Source organism: Staurois parvus, unplaced genomic scaffold (assembly GCF_062004578.1).
Source record: "Staurois parvus isolate SC_StPar_1 unplaced genomic scaffold, SC_StPar_1.0 ptg000066l, whole genome shotgun sequence".
Lineage (NCBI taxonomy): Eukaryota > Metazoa > Chordata > Amphibia > Anura > Ranidae > Staurois > Staurois parvus.
In genome coordinates this window covers 3,388,243-3,414,832 of record NW_028317862.1, presented here as the reverse complement: position 1 = coordinate 3,414,832, position 26,590 = coordinate 3,388,243, and the positions used below count along the sequence as shown (strand labels likewise).

At 41.3% G+C, this 26,590-nt stretch overlaps 1 protein-coding gene across 3 annotated transcripts in view; it reads right to left on the bottom strand.

Moving 5' to 3' along the window:
• SH3GLB1 (SH3 domain containing GRB2 like, endophilin B1) overlaps nucleotides 1-26,590 on the bottom strand; it is an 89,121-nt gene that overhangs the window by 47,748 nt on the left and 14,783 nt on the right. For all 3 annotated transcript variants that reach the window (XM_089668897.1, XM_089668898.1, XM_089668899.1), the window contains exons 2-4: nucleotides 22,843-22,984; nucleotides 10,033-10,161; nucleotides 6,337-6,470 (exon numbers count right to left, since the gene is read on the bottom strand). In XM_089668897.1, coding sequence (XP_089525023.1) covers nucleotides 6,337-6,470; nucleotides 10,033-10,161; nucleotides 22,843-22,984 — 405 coding nt within the window. The remainder of the gene's footprint in view (nucleotides 1-6,336; nucleotides 6,471-10,032; nucleotides 10,162-22,842; nucleotides 22,985-26,590) is intronic.

Genomic DNA, 26,590 nt, shown 5'->3' with positions numbered 1-26,590 from the left:
TACAGGGGTAAAATGATATCTCTCTCTGGAGTCTATACTTCTTTTAATAAGAGGATTTTGCTCACTTTAGAAACCGCAGCTTGGCATTGCATGCCATTATTAAGCTTGTGATCTACCAAAACTCCCAGATCCTTCTCCACCATTGATTCCCCCAGTTGTACCCCCCTAGTATGCATCGATGCATGCATATTCTTTGCCCTCCAAGGGGCGGACTGAGAAATCATGGGGCCCCTGGGCAATAGGGGATCATGGGGCCCGTGTCCTCGCCCACACTCAAACCACACCCAAAAAAGCCTATGAAAGGTACCAGAGGCATCTCATGGGGCCCCCTACTGACCCAGGGCCCTCGGGCAGTGCCCAAGTTCCCTAATGGTCAGTCCACCCCGGCCCCAAGTGCATAACCTCACATTTATCAACATTAAACCTCATTTGCCACATAGTTGCCCAATTAAACAGTGCATTGAGACCAACTTGTAAGTTGAAGACATCCTGTAAGGACGTTATTCCACTGCACAGGTTGGTATCATCTGCAAAGACTGAAATGGTATTTTTAATCCCAGACCCTACATTGTTTATAAATATATTAAAAAGTAAGGGTCCCAACACTGAACCTTGGGGTACACCACTGACAACCCTAGACCATTCAGAGTATGAATCATTAACCACTACTCTTTGAATACAATCTTTTAGCCAGTTTTATATCCATTTACATACAGATTATTCAAAGCCTGTAGCCTTTACCTTACAAATTAGCCATGGGGGGGGGGGGGGAAACTGTGTCAAATGCTTTTGCAAAATCCAAGTATACTACATCCACAGCCACCCCTCTGTCCAAGGTTTTGCTCACCTCCTCATAAAAAGAAATCAGATTTGTTTGACAACTTCTGTCTTTCATGAATCCATGCTGTCTGTTGCTTAAAATATTCTTTTCCAGCAAGAACTGATCTATGTGGTCCTTTTTTAAACTCTCTAGTATCTTCCCAACTATAGAAGTTAAACTAACAGGTCTATAATTACTTGGTAAAGATTTTGACCCCTTTTTAAATATTGGCACCACATTGGCCTTACACCAATCCAGTGGTACCATGCCAGTCATTAAAGAGTCCCTAAAAATTACAAACAATGACTTTGAAATGACCGAGCTCACTTCTTTAAGGACCCGTGGGTGTATGCCATCTGGTCCAGGTGCTTTATTCACCTTTATTCTGTCTAAATATTTTTGGATCATATCAATTGTGAGCCAATGTGGATCATCTGGAGCTGTGTCAATACCATGCCCATTATGGACAAGAGCTCCCCCATGCTACTTTGTATACACAAAGCTGAAGGTATTTAATAAATTTGCCTTTTTGTCCACAGTCACCTACTGTAGATTATTTTGTAAATAATAATAAATAGTGTCATGGCAAAGGCAGTGAATACTTATGTACATGTGTTTTTTTTTGTTTTTTATTTTTAATAAATTGCAAAGATTTCAAAACGAACTTCTTTTACATTGTCATTATGAGGTATGGTTTGTAGAATGTTGAGGAAAAAAAATGAATTTAATCCATTTTGGAACAAGGCTGTAACATAACAAAATGTGGCAAAAGTTAAGCGCAGTGAATACTTTCTGGATGCACTGTAAGTGAATGGACACTGACAGATCAATAAAACAGGAAGTCCTCCCCTATATAACCCCTCCTACACAGGAAGTACTTCAGTCTCTGTAGCAAGCAATGAAATTCCAGAAAGAGGGGCAGGAACCACTGTCTCGTGATGTACTCCAAGAAATGGATTTCACAGGCAAGTATGTAGTACATCATCGGACACAGAGCAGACTATTCATGACTATATGGGATATCCTAAAGCAATAAAAAAAAAAAAAAAAATCTGAGGGATGGGTGACACCATTACACCATCATCAATCCCAAAGGACCTACTCAACCATACGTGACAAGCTGCAGCCAAAGGCAGAATCCTCCGTGGCTCGGACATCCACCTGGTAAAACCTTGTGAATGTATGAACTGAAGACCATGTAACGGACTTGCAAACTTGAGCCATTGACGCCTGATGGTGGATAGCCCAAGATGCCCACACACTCCTGGTAGAGTGTGTTCTCACCCGAAAGGGTGGAAAATTGCCCTTTCAAACCATAGGCCTGAATGATTAATTTGCAGATACAATAAGAAATAGTTGACCTGGATGTCGCCTGCCAGTCCTGGGGTCTTCTGGCAGCACAAACCAGGATTCTTGACCAATCCTGGCAAATTCAAGTAAATCCTGACCATGCAAACTATATTCAGGATATGCAGCAATTTTTCCTCTGCAGACTGTTAAAAAAGAAAGGCAAGATACTGTTCTGATTCAAATGAAAACTAAAAACCACTCTAGGCAAGAAGATGGATGAGGACGCAACATCACCTTATGATGAAAGAGCAGCCAGCTCTGACCCTCTTCCTGCCGAAGTAATAGTAACTAAAAAAAAACATCTTCCGAGTCAAAGGATTAATGTCTTAGATTGGTTTAAAAGGTGTCTTCTGTAAGGACAGCCAAGACCAAGTTCAAGTCCCAAGGATACAAAGGCAGCCTGACAGGTGGGGCCATCCACCTTACACAAAGTAGGAATCAAGGCGTGAGAAACAACAGCCTCAAATGGACAGAACTGAAATCTGGTATTTAAGGCCAATTTAACTTCCCCTCCCAAATGGAAATAAAAGGACATAAAAAAAACAAAACCTTTCAAATCACACATTTCCACAGGTGCCACTTCCTGGCTTCACACCAGGCAAATAAGATTTCAAGGTCCTGTAACAGAAGCTCCCTGAAGCTGGTTTCCTGGTGCTCGACAATGCGGAGAAAAAAAGGACCCAAGACCACCTGATCCTTCCAGACCTGGGCTTCAATAGTCAAGGCTTCATTTCATAAGGACATTTAGACGTTTTGTGCCTAGAGACCGAAGATAGACCTCACGTTCCCATTTAGTTTTGGGCACACAAACTGGTCAAGCGTCTTACAATAATGTGCTCATAACTACTGCTCCAAGCAAAATTACAAGACAAAGCCCGATAACTCTATGGCGAACCCAGAAGGTCCCAAGAGGTGTACTTAACCTATTAGGTTTCTGCCGCTAAAGATGGAACAAAGCACCTCAGACTGCCCTAGCATCCTCTGCTGAGACACAAAAACAGCAGCCTCAGTCTCTGGAGGAGAAAAGCTTACAGTACCTGGTCATCCCAGGAAGTCTCCCATCCAAGTACTAACCAGGGCTGACACGGCTTTGCTTCTGAGTTCAGATAAGATCAGACGTGTTCAGGGTGACGCAGCCGTAGTCCATTGCAGCTCCACCACCAGGAATAGCTTATATGCCAGACAAAAGCAGTGGACTAGATACAACTGTCATCACTGGTCTATCGTGAAATGCGAACACAGCCAGATTATACATACAAGGACTCAGTTCCCTCTTACATCTGAGGTCCACCCCTTTGGACCTGTATAGCAGCCTGTTGGAAAGTACTTTGGTCAGAACAAACACTGCATAGGGTTCCATTATGCAGGGTCCACCGTTGTAAGGCTGCATTACAGGCAAACCTTGAGGATTTTTCTCTGTTATCCAAAGAGGCTCAGGCACCATCCATTTTAGCTAGAAGTTTTCTGAATGAATCCGATTCACAGAACCATTTTGGTCCTCCAGGTATGCTAGTAAGAGCACATATAGCACATCAGTGACCATCCACCTTACAGACACTGGTGAAAAAACTGAAGTACTTCCTGTGTAGGAGGGGTTTTATAGGGGAGGGCTGCCTGTTTAATTGATCTGCCAGTGTCCATTCAGCTATAGGTGGCATGTAGCCCAAATAGTCATGAATAGCCTGCTCTCTCTCTCATGATGTATGATAAAGAAAGGCTCTTTTGTCTCTGCATTACACAAGCCGACATTTGCCATCACAAGAAATTCTCGTAGTACTGCAGATTCAATCCATCTCTGTTAGCAAGTACCAACAGCCCTGAAGAAGGGAAAGGCAATTCCCCCGAAATGCATTGGCTGGTCCTGTACGTTCTCACACTTTCAATAAAGAACTGTATTACCCAAACAAGAGTTGAATTATTTTGGACACCTGGTTCACCTTCCTTCTCATTCAAGCATTGTTTTGAAGTCCTTAAGAGGGAAAGAAGAGGTGGAGGTATCTTTGGAAATACCCTGGGAGCTGAGGATAAGCCAAAGGACAGTGCGACAAACTGGAAGGGTTTGTCTCCTTCTACAAAGCACAGAAAGCGAGGTGGGTAAATAGAAATATGCAGACAGGCATCTTAGATGTCTATGGATGCCAAGTATTGCCCTTGTCTCGAGGAGGCGATAACTGACCTTGCAGATAGAAAAAGAAACTTTGGAAATTGTAGGTACATGTTCAGCAATTTGTGTGTCCAGGTTAGATAACAACCCCATTGAGTTTTGGGGATCACGTGATTGTCTTTGAAAATCTTATAACTTGCATGTAGGAAATACAGGTATTCCATAAGATAAACAATTGAATATTCCATATTTAATCAAAAAGTAAAAGCAAACCAAAACAAAATTTTACATGTTATGTTTTAATAACGGACCCTTAACTCACTGCCCATCCTCTGAGTCACAATTTGAAAAGCTGGAAATGCACCTTACATATCTGTTTCAAAGAACACTTGTTACCTGAGCTCTAAGAAAGGTGTTTTTCGGGTTTAGAGTCTAACTCTCTGTCTCCATTTTGTAAATTATCTATATTAAAAAGAAATTCAAAATGTTTTTCCAATACGGAAAAAAAAAAAAAAAGAATCTTAAAAACTACCATTCATTCACTTTAACCACTTGCCTACAGGGCACTTATACCCCCTTCCTGCCCAGGCCAATTTTCAGCTTTCAGCGCTGTTGCACTTTGAATGACAATTGCGTGGTCATGCAACACTGTACCAATATGAAATTGTTATTTTTTTTTAGACAGATAGAGCTTTCCTTTGGTGGTATTTACCTCTGGGTTTTTTTATTTTTTGCTAAACAAACCAAAAACAACTGAAAATTTTGAAAACAAAAAAAAAAAGCTTTTGTTTTAAAATTTTGTAAATAAGTGATTTTTCTCCACTGATATGCGCTAATGAGGCTGCAGTAATGGGCACTGATAGGAGGCACTGGTAGGTGGCACTGATGGGTATTGACAGGCATCACTGATTTGCACTGAAAGGCAGCACTCATATATGGCACTGATAGGCAGCACGCACTGACGGGCACTGATAGTCGGCACTGACTGGCAGCACTGATAGGTGGCACTGAAAGGCAGCTCAGGTGAGCACTGATATGTGGCATTGATGTGGCACTGATGGGCACTGGCAGGTGGCACTGATAGCTGGCATTGATGGACACTGACAGGAGGCAATGCTGGGGCTACACTGATCATCAGGGCACACTGATCATCAGTGCCCTGATGATCAGTGTACAAATCCCCTCTGAGGAATGCAGATTACCGGCTCTCCTCTCCTCTCGAGCTGTCAGCGTGACAGCTCGTGAGGAGAGAAATGCCAATAACTGGCATTTCCCTATTTACATGAGATCAGCTGTCATTGGACACAGCTGATCACATGACCGAGCTGAAATCTTCGGCTCTTTCCGTTGATCGGTGATCCGCTGTGTCCGAGGGACACATCGCACCGCCGATCGCCGCGCGCTCCAGGAGCCGTGCACATGACGTCTTCCCAGAACGAGTGAACCACCTTGCGCCTGTCAATTCCTTATATGGCAGGCGGGAGGTGGTTAAGTAAAATGTGTGTTACATGGTTCAGTGGTAAGGCATATGAAAGATGTAATGCACATCCAACACCTGAAAAGCTCCTAGACAAGCAGATGTGAACTTTCCCAACAGTGCTGGTTTTTCCTACTACCATTTAGAAAAATTAGCTAAATTAACTAGTAACCTTTATAACTTTTAAATTTGGTAAAGGTGACCATTGCTAACAAGACAGAAAAAGAAATTACAAATGTTATAGTTGTCACCATAACAGGAGAGAATGAAAATCAAGGTCAAGGGTGGGATTTTCACAAACTTTCTAACACATCTGTGGTACAGGAAGTGAAGAGAAATCTCCTGAATGGGGACAGAATTTCTGACCCTTTTCATTATATCTAAAAGTGACTTCTACTTTAAATTCAAATGACCCGGACCTTTGCAAACAACCCCATATTTTAGGTGTGCTACTGAGGTACTTAGGTAAGCGAGTAAAAGCCCTATAATTACATCTCATTCACAACAAGTTAGAAAAATGTTAAATGTTCTCAAATGCTATAGAGAAAAATAACTTGCAACACACACACACCTTCCCATACTTACAGATATTGTTTTATAATCTCCTTCTATAAAATTCCTTAAGGGAGTGAGAAAGTTAATTGCTCCAGTCTGTACAAGTTCCCGGTGAGCTCCTCCTATTCGTCTCTGCGTTTCTCCACATTTAATGAGAGCATTTCCTGGAAGACAAATATAAATAAGGCTTCCACTGAAATGCATGCACACACACACAGGCAGCATTGTATGCAATGAGTAAATGATGTTCTTGCAAACATTTAAGACTGTAATATACAGGTGTTCATGCAGCCAACTATAGCATATGTCCTGTACTGCCGTTTTAATTTTTAACCATTTGCCTACCGGGCACATATACCCCCTTCATGCCCAGGCCAATTTTCAGCTTTCAGCGCTGTCACATTTTGAATGGCAATTGCGCAGTCATGCATCATTGTACCCGTATGAAATCTTTGGTGGTATTTAATTGCCACTGGGTGTTTTATTTTTTGCGCTATAAACAAAAAAAAAAAGAGCAAGAAATTTAAAAAAAAAGTTTTTCTTTGTTTCTATTATAAAATTTTGCAAACCGGTAATTTTTCTCCTTCACCGATGAGCATTGATAAGGCTGCACTGATAGGCCGCACTGATTGTGCTGCACTGATGGGTGGAACTGTGATCATCAGTGCCGATCTCTTTACTGACAATTGCCAGTTCTCGACAGTACTTGAAAGTGCAGCCGACAACCAGCAACTGCATTTACCTGGTGATCTGCTGTGTCATTGGACGCAGCTGATCATGTGGCAAAAGGCCGCTGTGATTGGCCTTTTACCATTTCATGTGATTTTAAGCCCCCATGCCTGTTAGGCTGGCATGTCTTAGGTCAACATATTCGACTGCCCAAAGGATCCAGTGCTGTCATTCTGCAACCCACAGCTGGGGTCCTATGCCACCATCTTGGTCCTTGTTGGCCAGCTACCTCTTCGCCAACTTCACAAACTCTGCATCCTACACCTACAACCCCTTGTGGTAACGCTAGTATTCCAGGAGGCTTTGAGAGCAGGGACAAGTCATTCTTTTGAATAAAAGTACATGTAAACCCAAAATGAAATTTTTGTATTCTCAGAATCGGAGGCCTGCTGCATGCTCTCTTTCTGCTGGCCATTGATCTATCAGGTCTGCAGGAAGCATGGGTAGGCTTGAGAGACAGCCCAACAGCCAACTGTTGCTAACAATTGCAAGGCAGCAGCTTATCAGCCCAAAACTGGACGAGCTGTTACTGGCAACTTTTCAATATATCCACAAAGTTTTGGCTAAATAAAAAACTTTATATACTCAGACATGATGTCAAACATGGTAAAATAGCTTTCGAGTTTACATACACTTTTAAATCCCAATGTCCACATACCCTGCACCGAGTATGAGGAATCAATGTTCTTTACATCTATAAAAGGTCCAGATGAAGTTCTGTTTTTGTTGCACATAGTAACCAGATTATCTCTTCATTTATCATGATTAGTTCTTTCTTCAAACTCTGATAAGACTCAGAGTTCTTTCTCCTATAGGCATGGCTACATTTTAGGTTACAAGAAAAACACGTATAAAAATAAACCATCATGATATAGGGCTGAAACAACTAATCAACATAATTCGATAACAAAAATTTTTAATTTTCATTATCAAAGAATTGGTCAGACATAATGCTATCATTTTACTATAATTAGACATAACCAATGGAGTATTGTTTTAATGTCACTGTTGTACATGTATTTAGGCTACATTCACACTGAGTTGAGCGTTTTCAGGCATTTTTTTTCAGGCGTTTTTAGCAGATTTGCAAATATTAAAGGATGTGTTTTTGCTGTGACCAATAGAAACCTGTGTAGATGTGTCCTAGGCACATACAACAGGAAAAGCATAATCAAGCACATGGCTGCTGTACACACAAGTTCTGTAGCTTTCTCCTTGATCTGGGGAGCAGTGTAAATGTTTCACTAGGGCAGCAGGTTTCCTCCAAGGCTCTGGTGGTTCTTATAATGGGGATCCCTGGAATCATAGATGAAGGGGTGGCCACAAATGAGAGCAGTAAATGTTTCAGCTTCCAAAAGCAGACTCTCCTCCATTTCGATCACAAGATGTGTGTTTTTAAGGTGTGGAGTGATGCTAGAAAAGGGGAGGGGAGCTGCTGTTTGAGCTGAAAGCACCTGAAAAAACACTGGAAAAAAAATTCTAATTTCTTGCTATTCAGGTGTTTTCCATTCAAATGTATGGGGACAAAAATGCTCAAATCTGCCTATCAGGAGAGCATGTACTATTCTGAGTGAAAGGTGTTTTGCTGCAGGGAACAAAACGTTCATATGTGAACAGGGGCCCTTGAAATGAATGGGAATTTCCTTGTTGAGCATTTATGAGTGTCAAGTTTCAAGCTGGAAACCGTTCAAGTGTGAATGGGCCTAAGTGAAATCCCGTCTTTGTCCTCTGCAAATTTTCTTTCTTTGCTACTACAAATTAAATTTGAAATATATAAGCAGACTCCATGGAATGTGTCCTCCTGCTCCAAGACAGTTTTGTTATGGTCAATGAACGAATCATCAAGAGAAATTATTATATATTTGTACTTCGGAAGGAACACACAGGTTTGTTTTTGCAATTGCTAGTTTTCCTGGAAGTTACAGTTATTACCCTTTGTATCACTTGACCCTCCCTTTTTAGATTGTAAGCTCTAATGAGCAGGGCCCTCTGATTCCTCCTGTATTGAAAATGTACAGCCTGCCCTAATGTTGTAAAGTGCTGCTCAAACTGTGGGCGCTATACCAATCCTTTAAAAATCTGGCATTTCCAATTCAACAATGGTAGCTTACATGCTGCTCTCAGCACAGTTTATTTTAAAGCACAATGGAACACTGAGGTCTCTGAAGTTCTGAAAATCACTGCAGACGGAGTATGTTCAATGTTGGAGGAAACCTGTACTGTGAGAAACATGGGAGGCTGCCATTGCTCACCACTTCTACTGAAAATGCTAGTTGTCTGGCTGTTATTCTGATCTAATGACTTTAGTATTTCACCAAGTCACTAAAACAGAACAAGCATCCAGATTAGAAGTTCAGACTACATTGGATAGGACCAGGTCAATGACACAAAGTAACGAAGGCCTAGGCTTAGCATGTCAGTTAGGCATCTTCAAAAAAACTGTAGCCAACATATTTCTCTCTTTAAATGTTTCCAGTAAGAGTAGGTCAATAAGCCTACTGTGGCTCTTGGGAAAAAAGTCAGCAGCTACATCAACACAGATGGGCTTTTCTTGAAATGAAAAACACTTTAATGCAGATTTCAGGTCTCAGTGCTTTTACATAATTATGTAATATTTTGTTGAAATGCCAATGCACTATATATAAAATAAAAACTTGCTTGCTGATGTAGTAGACCAATTGAGCTGGAAGTCTTCCAACAAAGAATCAAGTGGCCATAAATATTCATCATGAAGCTTTTACAAAACAATCAATAATGAAAAGACATTAGACAGCCCCAAGTTATATTGCAATACAGCATCAAATGTGACAGACAAGAAAACCACAGTTACTCATCACACCAGAATGATAAACACAACTAAAATTAGCTAAATGGAAATATATGGATTTTACTAATGAAATTGCATCACAGCTGACAATCTTATAGCATATGTTGTGTGGGACTCAGCTCTTTATTCCAGCTGTGCAACCTTCTTTGAATGCCATCACACATACTCACCGTATGCTGCTCCTGGACCAAATTCGTTCCCTGCATCAATCAAGTACTGGGCCAGCTGCTCCTGATTATTCAAGCGACTTGGAGCTTTTCTGTCAAGCTTCTCATAGACAAACTCTTCTATCCTGGCATCTTAGAGAACAAAGCAAAGAGATGTCATCAGTTCAGTGTCACAAGATTGGAGCCTAAGGATACATTTAATCAGCATTTCCTAAAATGGATATTAGTGTAAAGAAAGGCAGTATCCATTCATGAGCTAAACAACGGGAATGCTGAAATACAGATGTAATTAGTTAGTACTTAATTACAGTCCATAGTGTACAGGTAATAGTGTCGTTATGACTATGAAGTTAATTATTTTCAAATGATGGAAGTAGCCAAAAAAAAAAAAATAATGTAACAATGAAAGTAATATTACACACACACACCTCTGCTAGATCTATATTATTGGATGCACTTAAAGCCTCTCATACATTTGTTCCATGGATGTTAGCAAAAACATATACACACAATATTTATATTATATAGTGTGTGTGTGTCAGCCAGTAAAGCATGGTACCATGAACATGACATAGTGGTAAGATCTCACCCAAATTATAATAACTGTGGCATAAATGTGAACATTTGTTAAAGTAGAACTATGTGCAAAACTTTTTTTTTGTCATTTTGGATAGAGCAAGTGAGGGCTATGACCCCTGTCAAATTTTTTTTTCTTTTTTTTTCACCATCTGTGTCCCATTGTGAAGGTTTTCCTTCACTTCCTGTCCAAGAGGCAAACAGGAAGGGACAGGGAATCCCTGCAAATAAAGGGAATTTCCTTGGGGACCCCCAAGTCACCAAAACTAGAGTCCCCATTGGAAGACTTCTCCCCTATTACGTTTCTGGGGACAACCCAAAATTTGGGATTTTCTTTTACTTTCACCGATAATGGTAAACAGGACAAATAGAGAGGATGAACTGAATTGACGTGGGCAGAGACAGCAATTAAAAAAAACTAAAAAAAAAAACCAAACAAACCACCTGACAAGCATTATAATCCCTCTACTTTCTATCCAAAACAAAACAAAAAAAATCTAACAAGAATATATCCTGGCTGTAGGAAATTTCCATCGCCAAATATCAACATAATGATAGGAGTCGCACCACTGCCGAAATAATTTGTAGTCCTAGGAGAGAGGCCTCAACCGGTCCAATGTTGGATTCAGGACTGAGTTGAAGTCTCCCATAATAATAGTAGCTAAAAAAGGCAATGTAGATAAATGGATAGTCAGTTCAGTAAATACTGCAGCAGCAACTGGGGGGGGGGGGCAGGAGAAGTAGACCGCTACCAGAATTAGTGAAACACGATGTATCGTGCATAGTAGAATGACATAATGCCCTTTAGGGTCAAGAATTACCCTATAACAGGAAAATGGAAGACCCTTACGAATCAACACAGATGCCCCTCAGGCATAATTAGAATAGGTAGAGTGCTATCCATGTAATACCCAATGTTTACTAAGGGACAGAATCTTGGATTCCATTAAGCGAGTCTCCTGGAAACATAGTAGGTGGGGAGTGTGGGATTTAAGGAGCTCAAAGACAGAGGCCCTTTTAAATTTAGAGTTCAGTCCACAGACATTCCAGGACAAGAACTTTACAGAAGACATTGACTAAAACAGACAGATTAAGTAGGTGGGGGGGGGGAGCAACAGGGCCCAGGAAGCCGGCTACAGGCCCCAGCACGACTGCAATACTACCGAGGGGAGATGGCGCACATCTACACAAAACAACCACAAAACAGAGACACCACACACAAAGCAAGGCAGAAAAGCAACAGTGCAATAAACAAAGCCCCAGACCAGCTCCCAAAAAAAAAAAAAAAAAAAAAAAAAAGAGACAGTGGGCTTTATCCCAAAACTGAGGTCACTCTTGGGAAACATGACCTGAAGTCCCAAAAACAGTCCAAAAGGTAGAACAGTGTTAAAAAAAGAGGGGAAAAACAGTGGAACAGGAATACAAACATAGAACCCTATAGTAGCAGTCAACCAGAAAGGTAGAAATCCAAATTGCCGGGTGAGTGATAATGAACGCTCATCTAAAAGATAGGGAAAAGCTTGCTTGTAGGCACGATGAATCTTCGGCAAAAACATCCAGGCATCGGGGGATTGGAAGGAGATCTGGCTGGACGTGGCAGGGACTCAAACCATGGCAGCACCATATCAGGGGACTAGAAGGAATGCATTTGGCCTCCATGAACCACACAGAGTAGCAGGGAAGGGCATAGAGTATTTCACCCTCACGGAGCTTCTGCTTGACATGTTGGTATTTGGCCCTGAGGTTGCAGACCTCAGTTGAATAATCAGGGAAAAGGGATACCACCACATTGTTGATGCAAAGGCTCCCTTTCAGATGAGCAGCACGCAGAATTTAATCTCTAAATCTCAGAATAAGTGAGCGCTTCAAACAACTAATAAAATCAATTAGTGAATAAAATGAATAAATAAGAAGAAAGCAGCTGAACACCAAAAGGTACCATATAAACCTTCATAATAAGAAATGCATACGAGGGAGAGGTGCAGCGCTAGCTGAACAGATATACACTTATATACTTAATAAATATACACTGATATAAAGTGCTATTAAAGTGCAAAACGGTGACTAAATGACAAGTATAGTCCGTAGCGTGCTCAAAAATCCAAGAGAGTCCTTAAAGAGCTCCAATCCCTGGATTCGTGGATGAGGTGATAAAGATAAGAATTGCGCACTCACCAGATACGCAATTCAAGTGCGCATTTAAAGCTGATAATTCCAGGGTCCTCATATGGATCTGGTCAGATCTGGTCACAAAAGCCTCTCGCCACCTTTGTTAGTAAATCTTGCCAACTTCAGCTCACATGACCCAGAGAGAGACCGTGCGACCTGCAGGAAGGATCAAAGTGCCAGCTGTAGATACTTGTGTTATCCTGATGAAACTTCTCTGATAGGGATTAGTGCACCATGCAGACAGCACACCCTTCCTTGTTATGAGACACACATCAGGAAGAGGAAGAGCACTTCCTCTTCCTGATGTGTGTCTCATAACAAGGAAGGGTGTGCTGTCTGCATGGTGCACTAATCCCTATCAGAGAAGTTTCATCAGGATAACACAAGTATCTACAGCTGGCACTTTGATCCTTCCTGCAGGTCGCACGGTCTCTCTCTGGGTCATGTGAGCTGAAGTTGGCAAGATTTACTAACAAAGGTGGCGAGAGGCTTTTGTGACCAGATCTGACCAGATCCATATGAGGACCCTGGAATTATCAGCTTTAAATGCGCACTTGAATTGCGTAAGAATTTAATCTCTGTTTGTGTAGTTTAGAAGGCAAAATTACCATGGTATGAGGGGGGCTACCCTCAGGAAGAGGCCTACCTGGAACTTTATGGACTCTTTCAATCACAAAGCAGGTGGACAAACAGTCATGGCCAAATACCTGCTCCAGCCAGCTCTCCAGGAAGGCCACCGGGTTTGATGCTTACACTCTTTCAGGCAGGCCAACAAACCGCAAGTTGTTTCTGCGGTAGCAATTTTCCAAGTCATCCACCTTATCTTCCAGAGCTTTAACTTTACCCCTGTATGAATTAACTTTAGGCAGGAGAGGGTTAAGCACATCCTCCAAATTACTAATGCGCCTTTCAGTAGCTGACACCCACTCACAAACCTTATGCATGTCCTGGTGCATAATGGTGAGATCAAGTTTGAGTTTCTCCACCTTCCCCATCAGATAAGAGTGATTTACCTTAATAGTAGTAAGGACATCCGACAGGGTGGGCTCTGCGGCCTCTTTCATGCCATCCTCGCCAGGGGAAGTCTGAGAGAGCAGCATTGGTGGATCCAGAGCGGCAGGAGTAGAGGGTGGGGAGGCCTCTGGCAGTTCCCCGAACTCCAGAGTGGAGCATGGCACCATCTTGGCAGGAGCGAGTGTCAAGGCTAATCTTGGCCAGAGGTTGTTTGCAATCTCTTCCCATCCACTGAGCCATCATTCAGGAGTGTAGCAATGTTCCCCAACAAGTCAGGGGCAAAACGAGCCATACTGCAATTGTGGGCAATCAGGATGGAGCAGGATTGTTGGAGGATAGTCCGGAGCTACTAGGGAGAGTATCAGCACACATGGCGCGTCAGGCAATGCACACGCTAAACCCAAACTTTAGTAAAGTGTCTAAAAGAGTACAGAGGTGCTCAAAATGTGTAGGACAGCTTTCTGAGAAGCCATGACCATGAAGTGGTCTTTGAACTGGAAGCTTTAAGCAAAAAACCAGAAAGGTGAGTGCACCATAAAGTTGCACAAGTCCAGAAACAGTGTACTGATTGCAAGTTTCCTCAAACATTTTTCTTTTTCCTTGAAGGTCCTTATTTTTGTTCATGTCCCTATTGGGGTGACAGAAGTCACCAGGGCATATCAATATGGGAGAATTCTACTCAGAGCAATTACAACTTGACAGCAGTACTTTCCCAGTCTATTAAAACCTTAGCACAGTTGCTGAAGTTACCTCTGTACAGTCAGCATATTTTGCTTTAAGGTGAGAAAGTTGTCAGTCTACATTTTGATCTTTAATGTGATCTCATGCAGCTAAGTTCAGTTCTCAGACTGATTCTGGAAAGGAGTTTTGTTCTGAAAAAACGCTCAACACATGTTTTCATAGTGTGTAACCTCTTATACCCGATGTGTCTAGGCAAGTTTTTGGTTCAGAAAAGGACTAGTGCAGGAACACACTGGCCAATATTTCAAAGCTCTAAATTCACTGCCAAAACAAAACCTGCAATTATAGTAGCCAGCAGGACAACCAGGCGCAGAATGTGCATGCCAGAACGAAAACCATTCTTTAATATGCATAATATTTCTGTTTCTAAATGTCTTGATTTCTATCAAATATACCTTTGAAGTATTACTAAACCCACAACAGTTAAATCAGTCTGTATGTGCAGTAAAGTATGCTCGTCATACTCACTGTGGAAACTACAGGGTTAATCCTCAGCATTGTGTAAAAAGGCTGTTTAATCCTGTCTTCTCTGATTCTCCTCTTCTTCCCCAATCCATCTGCTGAGAGTACAGAGCAATAGGAGGCAATCTGCACATGCTCAGTTTGGTGTGCATTGCTAGAGAGTTTTTTTTTGTTTGTTTTTTTTACTTTTTTTGGAATGGTGCATGTGATCAGCACAGGGCCAATCAACTATTCCAACAAGATTAACCAGTGTTCAGCCAAACAGCTAAATAGTGTTATCCTATGTCTTCATGCACACCTCTTTAGGCTATTAGCATTTTTTGAGCTTCAGCATCTAGGAGCAGGTAAAAAAAAAAAAAAAAAAAAAAAAAAAGCTTTTGTAGAGTTTTTTTGAGCATTTTTTGAGCAGAAAAAAACACTATAAAAATGTTAATAAATGCTAACATTCCGATACGCTACAAAAAAATGCTATTACCAGCTTGTTTTTTCCAGAATTTTTTGAGCTTAAAAAAATACTAGTGTGCATGGAGCCCGTTAGTCACAAGCCTGCTATGAGAAACGGTATTTAGCAGTTTATATTTACTACAATTGGATTTCCATGTTCTATATACTGTGGGAGACTGGATATAGTGAATGCAAGGTCATGGGTTTAGTAACACTTTAATAATACACTATTGAATGAAAGTTTAATATAAGCTGGTATTCATGACACTCTTTGCAGAATAGTACAACTAAATCGTTGAGAAGTATGGCCAAACTTTTTAACAACAAATTTCTCTTTAGGATCACAGGAGTACATTTACAATTGTATTCCTGTCATCCAGAGTCAATCAATAGTGGGCTATTGCTGACAGGGCAGAGCTGTGCCAGGTTTTTGAATGATCCAGACACTATTGTTGGGATCCACCCAGCTGTTTGACAGACAGTTGGCTCCGCCTTTTAGCTGTGAATCCTGTGTGTTTCCTGCACTGCATTGCGTTCATGAGATCTGGTGTGGGTGTCAATGATTAAAAAAAAAAAAAAAAAAAAAAAAAAAGGGGTTCTGTACCTTTTTGGTGTGGATGCGCTGAGCCATACAAAATGTATGGCTCAAATGACACCACACAGACATTGCATGTAATTCGCATAGGAATGTGGTGCGATTCCTGTGCGAATTACATGCGGTGTCCTGCACCGCTTTAGTGTGGACCCAGTCTGATAATAACTGATCTTTGTTCTAAACAGAGAGCTGACTGATCAGTGGTCATTTGATCAGCTTCTGGTCTTTGAGCCAGTGTGGGACAGCTGCAGTGCAATGTTATTTTATAAGAAATCCCATACTTCTCCCTTACTCAGAGAAAGAGGTGGCCATCAGAAAAGAACTATGAATATTCTAAAATACATAGTAAACAGTTATACGAATCTGCTTCTCCATACAGACACATCACAAGGGAACGTTAACCACTGAACATTCACCATAGAAGACTAACACTCCAAGCCCAATAAACCATACCAGCTTTGTAAGATTTGGCTCACATATGATCCCATTTTACACTCACACAAATGTCAAAATTAATGAGATATGTTTTTGGGGTATCAACAAAAAGTTCAAATTAACAGGTGTAGAACATATATCTCAACTTAAAAAGATTGGTGATATGGTCTTTAGAGTGTAGGTGAAGCCAGAAGCTTTTCCTCTTGTTTTGGATAGAGTAACAAATCATTACCCTGTCCTTTTCTGGGGGGCTCCCTGTATCCAGCCAGATTTGCCTTAACTTCCTGTCTCAGAGGAGGGGTCTCCAAACGTTTCAGTGTAAGGGTCACATTGTATATTTTGCAAATATTTGCAGGCCAAAAAACAATCAGTTTTATAAATGAATGAACACGCTTTGATAAATAACTTCACATCATAACTCCCCATCACATCAGAGAGCTCCTCTTACACATCAGAGTCCCCAATTCCTATCAGTCAGTCCTCCTGTCCTCTCTTACAAACATCACCACAGTGGCAGCATGGCACAGGGCTGACGATCAAGCAGGTCCACTTCTGAATGCATAGAACAGCAAATGATGCGGTGTGTATTGGCTGGTCAGCGTCACTGGATTTATATTACAAGTTGCTGCAAACCAGGTAAAATCTTGCAGCAAGTTGGATGTGGTTCAGGGACCAAAGTCTTGAGACCCCTTGTCCTAGAGACAGCATAAAATAGAACTCCCAAAGTGATGGGATATCCCTTTCGCTCTATTCCTGCAACAACATAAAAAAGGTTGGATTTCTATTATTTTCTGTACCAGAGATAGTGGTCATCAGGACACATGATGACAGTAAACCTCTCCAGCAGGAATAGAGACAGCAAAAGGAATCTGGCAGAGGGTTTCTCTAACATTCTATCAAAAAGGAAAGTTTTGGCTTGACATGGACAAGAGGCTTTAAACAGCTTTGCTTTTTACTTCGCACTTAGGTTGTAAATCTCAGACAAGAAATAGAAACAAAGCATATCTATATAGTGTGTATTTGTTTCAATCGAGAGCACTAAGTGGTATTTCTGTCTACTGCCTAGTTCCTCTGCTATCAGTGTGAAAATGATGACAAGGGAGGGACCTCTAGAAGATTGACAGGCTGTGTGAAGGGGACGTGTCTCTTCCCTCCAATCAGTTCTCCAAGCTCTCCTCACTGATGTAACTTCAGCTCTCTTCATCCTGCTTTTCAGAGCTGAGTGTGCAAATTTTGCACTACGAATAGATGTAGGGAAAAGACAGGTGTAAATAAACAGGTACAATTGTAGGAGGATGTGTTTTATCTCTATCACCTGAAGCCAGTTACTTCACTGGATATTCGTGAAGGTTTACAACCACTTTAACCAGTTTCGTGCTGCACTATAGCAGAAATACTGCTACAGGGTGGCACGGGGGTGCAAAATCATGTATATATACGTGATTTTGCAGCTCTGGGTAGGGGGAGCGTGAGCGGTGCGCACACCCTACCCGCGCCGCCATTCGTGGCCTCGGCTGTCAGTCACCAGGTCCCACCTGGTGATTGCTGAGCATCTCTGATGGGGGAGAGATCTGTGTATAAACAACACAGATCTCTCCCCTGTCAGCTCCTACACGCTGCTTTGTATGGCTCTGCATAGCAGAGCCATAAAAAGCAGTGTGCCTTCAGTGAAGCACACATACAGCCAACATAGTAAAACAGCACACAGTTAACCCTTTGATCGCCCCAGATGTTAATCCCTTCCTGCCTAGTGCCATTAGTACAGTGTCAGTTCTTTTTATTAGCACCGATCACTGTATTGGTGTCACTGGGGATGTCAGTGACACCAAGTCATTCCCCCCTCAGTGTCAGAATGCCCGCTGCAGTCCCGCTATAAGTCGCTGATCGTGGCCATTACTAGTAGAAAAAATTCCAGTATATATACCGCCATTTGTAAATGCTATAACTTCCACGTAAACCAATTAATTTACACGTAATGAGATTTTTTTTTATTTTTCTTCAGCAAAGACATGTAGCAGAATACATTTTGGCCTAAATTTAGGACGAAATTTGATTTTTAAAATTCTTTTACTGGACAGATTTAATAGCAAAAAGTAAAAAAAATATTGTTTTTTTCTCAACATTGTCGGTCTTTTTTTGTTTATAGCACAAAAAATAAAAAACCGCACAGACGATCAAATACCACCGAAAGAAAGCTCTATTTCTGGGAAAAAAGGACGCAAATTTGACTTGGGTGCAGTATTGCATGACCATGCAATTGTTAGTTAAAATAACACAGCGCCGTATCACAAAAAATGGCGTGGTCAGGAAGGGGTGTAAATCCTCTGGAGGGCAAGTGGTTAAGGAAATGCTTTGAAGGACTGAAGTAGTATGATTTATGTGATCTAAGACACTTGTGAATTGGATAAAGGGGCCATCTTGTACTTATTTTTGGACTGCTACGAAAACACCTGCCTTTCTGTACTACTGGTACACAAAATAAAAAAGTTACTAATTATGCTTATATTCTTCAAATTTGAATATTTTTGATACTCGCGAGTCACTCTAAACACAACATTTTGCTGTATGAATGGTGTGTCCCTTTAGTTGTTTCGCCCCATGTGAGAGAAGAAAATAACTTACCCAAGGGTCAGCATAATGGACATACTTCACATCTTCCAAACCCCCCATATAAACCTATGTTTTGATTCTAAAAAAAATGGAATAGTAATCGGTTCCTTTCCATTTTTAAAGAAAAAATTACCAGCCATATCAAAAGTTAACCTGCATGTGAATTTGAAAGTAGCAATTCCTACGTTTATTTGAAATCAGCATCCTGTTTTCTTAAGCTACGTCTAGCATGTTCTGGTCCCTTGCCATGCGTTATCTGGTCCGATATTGCCAGAACATGATTTCTTAAAATATATGATTTGAAAGATACTCAACTAGAAAATTCTTGGCCCAGTGTCTATCCAAGGTACTATACGAAACTCCCTGTGGAGTCTGGCAAGTCAAACAGAGGAAGGAAAAGGGGATTTGGCCACAGGAAGACAGCCATTATCAGATAAACACAAAGAGCATTTCTTCAAGTCTGTTTAAAAGAAGCCTGGAGAGCTTAAAACAAAGGAGAAATATTAAAGGAAGTCAACAGCAAAATGAACCAATAAATTAACAACTGTCAAGATATTATAATGAAAGTCCACATCAGATTTACAGAAATGCAAGTAAGGAAATAGCAAAACGATGAAGACTAGTCTATGTACCGCTCAATGAAGGCTGTATACTTCTACTTTCCTGAAGATCCTCTCTTCTGCTGCAACATGAAACATCTACTTTTACAGCATTACGTTCCTATCCACAACGGATTCTCAGTCTGTACCTCAAAGTAGAGCTGGACCAACAAAGCCAAAACCAGATCTATCTATATACATGTTGGTAAGAGGGGAGATTAGCACTCAGCCAAACAATCATACACTGCTAAAGTGCACATGTAACTGACAGCAAGGTGAATAAAAGAATGGCATTACCATTTTTCATTCTGCAGCCATCAGGTTGAGTGTATGTTCCTCACCAAGACATACTGCTGCTGCAGCAGAGATTGAGGATATGTCTGTGCTCTCTGACAGGGGTGCCTTGATTTCAAAACTTGCTAAACAGAAATTACAAGTCCCTTGACATGTAAAACCTAAAGTGTCTTTTGTTTCATAAGGCTTTGTTCCTTAGCTTGATTTAAGTTCCTGAGCAGCTAAAAAGTCAAATAAATGCAACTCAAATGGGAGTCAAATCACCTCACTGGAAAAGCATACTGCATTTGAGTCACTAATATGAATCTCTCAAAATAATGTGGTTACAGCATATGCTGACATAAGTGATTTTACAATTGGGGAGACACAGGTTGGAGAAGAATGTACAGTATTTTTTCAAGAATCCTATTAAAACCAACAGGAAAACAACGTACATCCATACCTTCTAGATCAACACCAAGGTACACCATATTGCCAAAAGTATTGGGCCAGCCCTCCAAATCATTGGATTCATGTGTTCCAATCACCTCCATGGCCATAGGTGTATAAAATCAAGCACCTAGGCATGCAGACTGCTTCTACAAACATTTGTGAAAGAATGAGTCGCTCTCAGGAGCTCAGTGAATTCAAGTGTGGTACCATGATAGCTTGCCACCTGTGCAATAAGTCCATCTGTGAAATTTCCTTGCTACTAAATAGTCCACAGTCAACTGTTAGTGGTATTATAACAAAGTGGAAGCAACTGGGAACAACAGTAACTCAACCACGAAGTGGCAAGCCACGTAAAAAATGACAGAGTGGGGTCAGCGCAGAAGTCGTCAACTGTCTGCAGAGTCAATACCTACAGACCTCCAAACTTTGTGTGGCCTTCAAATTAGCACAACAGTGCATAGAGAGCTTCATGGAATGGGTTTCCATGACCGAGCAACTGCATCCAAGCCTTACATCACCAAGTACAATGCAAAGCATCGGATGCAGTGGTGAAAAGCACACTGTCACTGGACTCTAAAGCAGTGGAGACGTGTTCTCTGAAGTGATGAATCACACTTCTCGGTCTGGCAATCCAAAGGATGTGTCTGGGTCTGGCGGTTACCAGGAGAACGGTACTTGGCTCACTGCATTTTGCCAAGTGTAATGATTGGTGGAGGGGGGATTATAGTGTGGGGTTATTTTTCAGGGGTTGGGCTTTGCCCCTTAGTTCCAGTGAAGGGAACTCTTAAGGCATCAGCATACCAAGACATTTTGGACAATTTCATGCTCCCAACTTTGTGTTAACAGTTTGGGGATGGCCCCTTCCTGTTTCAACATGACTGTGTATATCAGAGCACTTCCATCTAGCAGGTAAAGTACCTTATGCCTACGGCTGTTCCCAGTACAATGCTAACCTGCATGTTGGCATGAGACTAAGTCAGGGCTCAAAATTTCCAGTCCCCTGCTCACATTGGCGAGTGGAAATATGGTGCGCCGGGAGGGAGAGGAAGAGAAAGAGAAGCGACTTCCAGCTGCTTCACTGAAATCCATACAGGGAGATCAGTGCTTGTAGCTGTCCCCGCCGATGCAGCGATCTTCTCCGACTGTCAATTGGATTTCACTTTCTGGGCCACCCTCCTCTGTGTCCAGCCCCCTCCCTGATCTTCCACACCAATAGGAGATATAGGCTGGATCTCCTCTGCCTCCCCTTGTGCCCACCCACACTCCAGTCCCTGCAGCTCCTCAGAAGAGGATGTGTGGGTGGGAAATTGTATACAGAGCAGCCACAGCTCTGTAATGCTTCTGAGTAATGTCTTTTCTTCGCTTCCTCTCTCTCCTCCCTTGCTTCCCTTTATTGCTTCCTTCCTTACTCCCCTCCCTTCCTCCCTCTCCTTTTCTCACCTGCCTCCCTTCCTTTCTTCCCTCCTTCCATCCCTCCCATCCTTCCTTTCATTCATCCCTACCCATCCTTCCATTCATCTCTACCCATCCTTCCTTCCATTCATCCCTACCCATCCTTCCTTCCATTCATCCCTACCCATCCTTCCTTCCATTCATCCCTACCCATCCTTCCTTCCATTCATCCCTACCCATCCTTCCAAAGTCCTACCTGCTCATCCTACCATGTTAGTTTTAAATAAATCTAAACTAAAAGCCCAATTTACTTAATTAAATCCGTGGTCCTGTGATGTGCTAGGTCCTGGGGTTTTCTCTCTGCCTCAATGCAAAGTGGGAAGGTCTATCTTTGCGTCCCCACATTATGGTGTGGGTGACATAGGCACGCCATATTGGCTGTCCGGGGGTGGGGTCCTCCCAGTTCCCGGTGACTACAATGGGGTGAGAACTGCTGGAGGGCATCATTTTACAGGTAAGGCTGCCATATTGTGCCAATATGCAGTGTATACTAGCATAATATGGCATAAACCTCATGTAGATGCATGTATTTAAAAAATATATATAACAGAATTTACTTCCACTTTAAATTTAGTGATTTGTTTGACTAGTGTGCGATCTGTACTGTGGACACCTTCATTTAGTAGCTATGACAGTGTGTAGGTGGCCCAGGTAGCAGTGTTGCCACCCAATTGTGAGCAGCACCAGGATTACTGGTGGTACTCTGTCACAGCAGACATTAGGAGTACACTCCCAACCCATAGCTAGGAAATGCTTGGGCTGACTTACTAAAGGAGTTCAGAATCTTCACTCAAAACTTGCATAAATATTCACTTTTAACAATATTCCCAATTAAGTGCAAAACAAATTTCTGATCACTTTGAATAACCAAACATGCAGTTGCTTTTTCACTTGATTGGATAACTGAAGTTAATATTCACACAGCTTTTTATGAAGATTGTCTACCCCTTTAGAAAATCAACCTCAGTCTCAATTGATGCTTTTACTTACTTGGATTTGGCTGTAATAAGACTTCTGTCTGCTTCATAATTTTTTCAGTCCATACTTTTGTGCTTTCAGCCTTGGCAAGAAGATTCTCGAGGTGGGCATCTAGCTCTGTTTTCTCTGCCTGTCCAAGTTTCTCTTCTGTAAACTGTTGGGACAAAGACACATGAGTTTATGTAAAACAAAAACAAAAAAAACAAACAAAAAAAACCACAAAACCCAAGAATACAAATGGGATCTCAATAAAGGCAGAAACTACAGCTCCCTTTTATAAAGCAAATGCAAAGATGGAATGATCAGAAAGTAGTAAATCAAGCAACAGAACACAAAGATAAGGCCACCTACCCACCTTACATCCAATCAAAAGGAACATGCAGATTGACTATGATTGGCCCATGCACCATTTTATAGCTGTGGGTCAATCACAGCTCACTATAGGAAACAGCTGTTATGAATGGAATTCATAAATTAAATAATATGTGATACAGCGGTCGCGGAAGTGGAGTTCAAGTGCGCATCTGCTAAGGTGAAGTACGGGTGCATCATTTATGCCCCTAGTTCACAGTATAAGTACTGCGGGTGGTCAGCAACTGGTTAATCAAACATTTGCTAAAAAAGAAAATTCTCGGTCAGTTATATAAATTGTGAGGATGTCGGCAAATTTCCTTCCACTGATTTTATTGAAATTCGTACATGGCTTTTTTCTTACATCTTCCTTTCTGCTGCCTATTTCCTAAATAGGACAGTCTTCCTGCAATAATCACATGATCAGTATTGTAATTGGAAAAACTGCAGGGAGCAACTGTGAGCTAATCATTTAAGCAGAAATTACACTGATACCATCTCTCCTTAATTGAGGGACCCAGTGAGGCCCCAAAACCGTTTATTCGAATCAGAGAAGAAACAGCATTTGGAAGAAAGACACACAGGATCCACGGTAAATGCTGAGATGTGCAGAACTAGTATGAATTTAGGGTCACTTTAAATACATGGTCTTGCCTTTAACCCACATAAGATTTACAAGTGTATATTCCATGAACTGGTAGCCACTGCAATGGTCAATAATAGTAAAGTAACCTAAAAGGAATTTAAACAGTAAAACTGCTACAGCTTGCATCAATCTTTCATTTCCTAAATTTTGCAACTCAACCAAAGTGGCTGTAATATTAAAGTGTTACCAAAGTCAATTTGTTTTCTTTACTAAAATAACACACATGTTATACTCACATGCTCTGTGCAGTGGTATTGCACAGAGTGGCCCCGTGCAGTGGTATTGCACAGAGCGGCCCCAATCCTCCACTTCTTAGGTCCCCCGCTGGCAATCCTGGCTCCTCCTCTTTTTAGCGTGTCCTCATAGCAACCCAATTGCTACGGTGGCACACGGAGTCATTTACTAAAACTGCATGGTGCAAAATCTGGGACAGCGCTGCATATCAACTAACCAGCTTCCAGGTTTTATTGTCAAAACTTAATTGAAAAAGCTGAAGTTAGAATCTGGTGCAGCTGTGAATAGTAGCAAATCAGCTTCTAAGTGCACCTGTTTTAGTAAATCTCCCCCAGTGTCTGCTCGCTCCCTAACTGTGCGTCTATGGAACCAGGCGCCTTAGACTTACACAGAAGGACTTAGCCCCAAGGAATGCATGAAGGTAAAACAAAGATCTTAGCCTTAGTATCACTTTAAAGCTGAACTCTAGAATAAGCAAACTCTTGGCTTAATACAAGTGGCATGTGTATTCTCACTTGAATGTGGGTGTTCTTTGTGTATTTTTTCTAGATCTGTGCAGTAATCCAGTGTGAACCTTTTTCCTTTGTGCAGGAGCTTCTTGTGATCCAGACCAGTCTATGCTGCTCTCTTGCCTCATCTTGTGCGGGGCAACAGGTCTTCTATCCAGCCCTCCTGCAGTTTCCTGCTGACAGTCTGTAGTGGGTGTCCGTCCCACAGCTCTGCTCAGGGTATGTGCAGCACAGTGATGTCACAACCACTATTGCAAGGTAATAACTTGACATGCAAAGACATTTAGTGCACACAAAGTAGATTATATCCCCTACGGCTATTGTGGAATATATTTAAATTAAAGTTTAGTGCCCCAAGTATTATTACTATTCAGTGTTGTGGCAGTAAAAAAAAAAAAAAAGCAGATATGCTGATTCCAAGACCTGGCATTCATTTAAAATAAGCTGGAGGTTTTAAAATGATGTAACAAATAAAGTTGGGCACCCTGGACCTGGACAGATAAAACTGAAAAGTCAAATACCAGCTGCTTTTACAGTGGAATCAAGATCACCACAAACGTCACAAGGGAATTTTTCCAGTAGTGACACCTCATCAGTTCCTGATTTATACAATGTGTATTTTGAAAATTCACACTGTTAACAGCTTAAAAAAAAAAAAAAAAAAGTCAACCCTGCTACATAAATCCTCTCTGTATTAGCAATGACCTAACAAAGCAGTCGGGAAAACAAAGTATCTTAACCCATCAACAAAAAATATATTGCACTTTACCCAGTCCTTAGACTCATTAGCTGAATTTTTTTAAGTCCTTTCCTTAATTTTCACCTGATGAACCTGAGTACAACACTTCCTGTCCTAGGTTAAGGCTGGCCATACACTACACAATCTTCATACAAATTTACACTACACAATCGTCATACAAATTTCTGCCCAATTTCCTTTAGATTTACCTTCAACTATGTAGTGCAAGGGCTTGCCTAAATGGAAACAATTGAAAGTTTTGTTTAGGTTTGACCTCAAATTATATGGCTTTTGGTAAATCTAAAGCAAAATTCTCAAGAAAATTGTATAATGTATGGCCAGCCCAAGGCCCACTTACTGTACTGTATCTATGAAGGAACAGCATTGTCACCCTAGTCCTAGATAACTTCTCCTTCTACTCATCTCTATAACATAAGGGGAGACATTCTTTAGTCCACAGAATATTGAGGCAGGACCGATAACTTTGTGCGATTTAGATCGGTATCATCAGCTCACAACAGGTAGCTAGGAGCTCACTAAATTTATGGCAGGATCACCAGGCGTTTTATATTTACAACATGGTATCAAAACAGATATATAAAAAAACAAAAAAAAACAAACAACCTTCAATGGTATAGTTAAAGTGTTACTAAAGGTACATTTTTTTTTTTTAAATAAACATGTTATACTATGCAAGGGTCTGCTCATACAGGCAGGCAGATACACAAAGACAGGAACTATCAATGAACTACCTAGAGTGCTTACCAGCGCTCTAGTAGTTAATTGAAAACTGAAAGTTGTCAGCTGCAGAGGCTGACAGTAGTTGTAGTTTTTTCATTCACATAACTCTGAATGAATGGCTTGACTGGCCGCGGGCAAAGCCCTAGCACAGTAATAATTTTTTTGTTTTTTTTTTATTAAACTGTGACAGCGAGTTTGGGGTGAAGAAAAAGAAAAAAAAAAAAAAAAAGGAAAAAGCTAACTTAAATTAGGAAAAAAAAAGGCTTAAAATATACTTACTTGATGTTCCGCACACTTAGCAAAACCCAAAGATCGAAACGGAGGATCCCAAATCTCATGAAAGTGCATCTCTGTATAGAACAGGAGCACATTTCCATGGGATTCTTGGCTTTCCTGGGATCCTGAGAAGGCCTAGTGAAGTCATCAGCAGAAGCCACCAGAAGCTGGGGGTTTAGGGTAAGTTTTCCCTTTACCTTCAGCTAACTCTCCTTAATCTGGAACTGGGGGCTGCTTAACAAATGGATCTTGTGTTTTTCATTA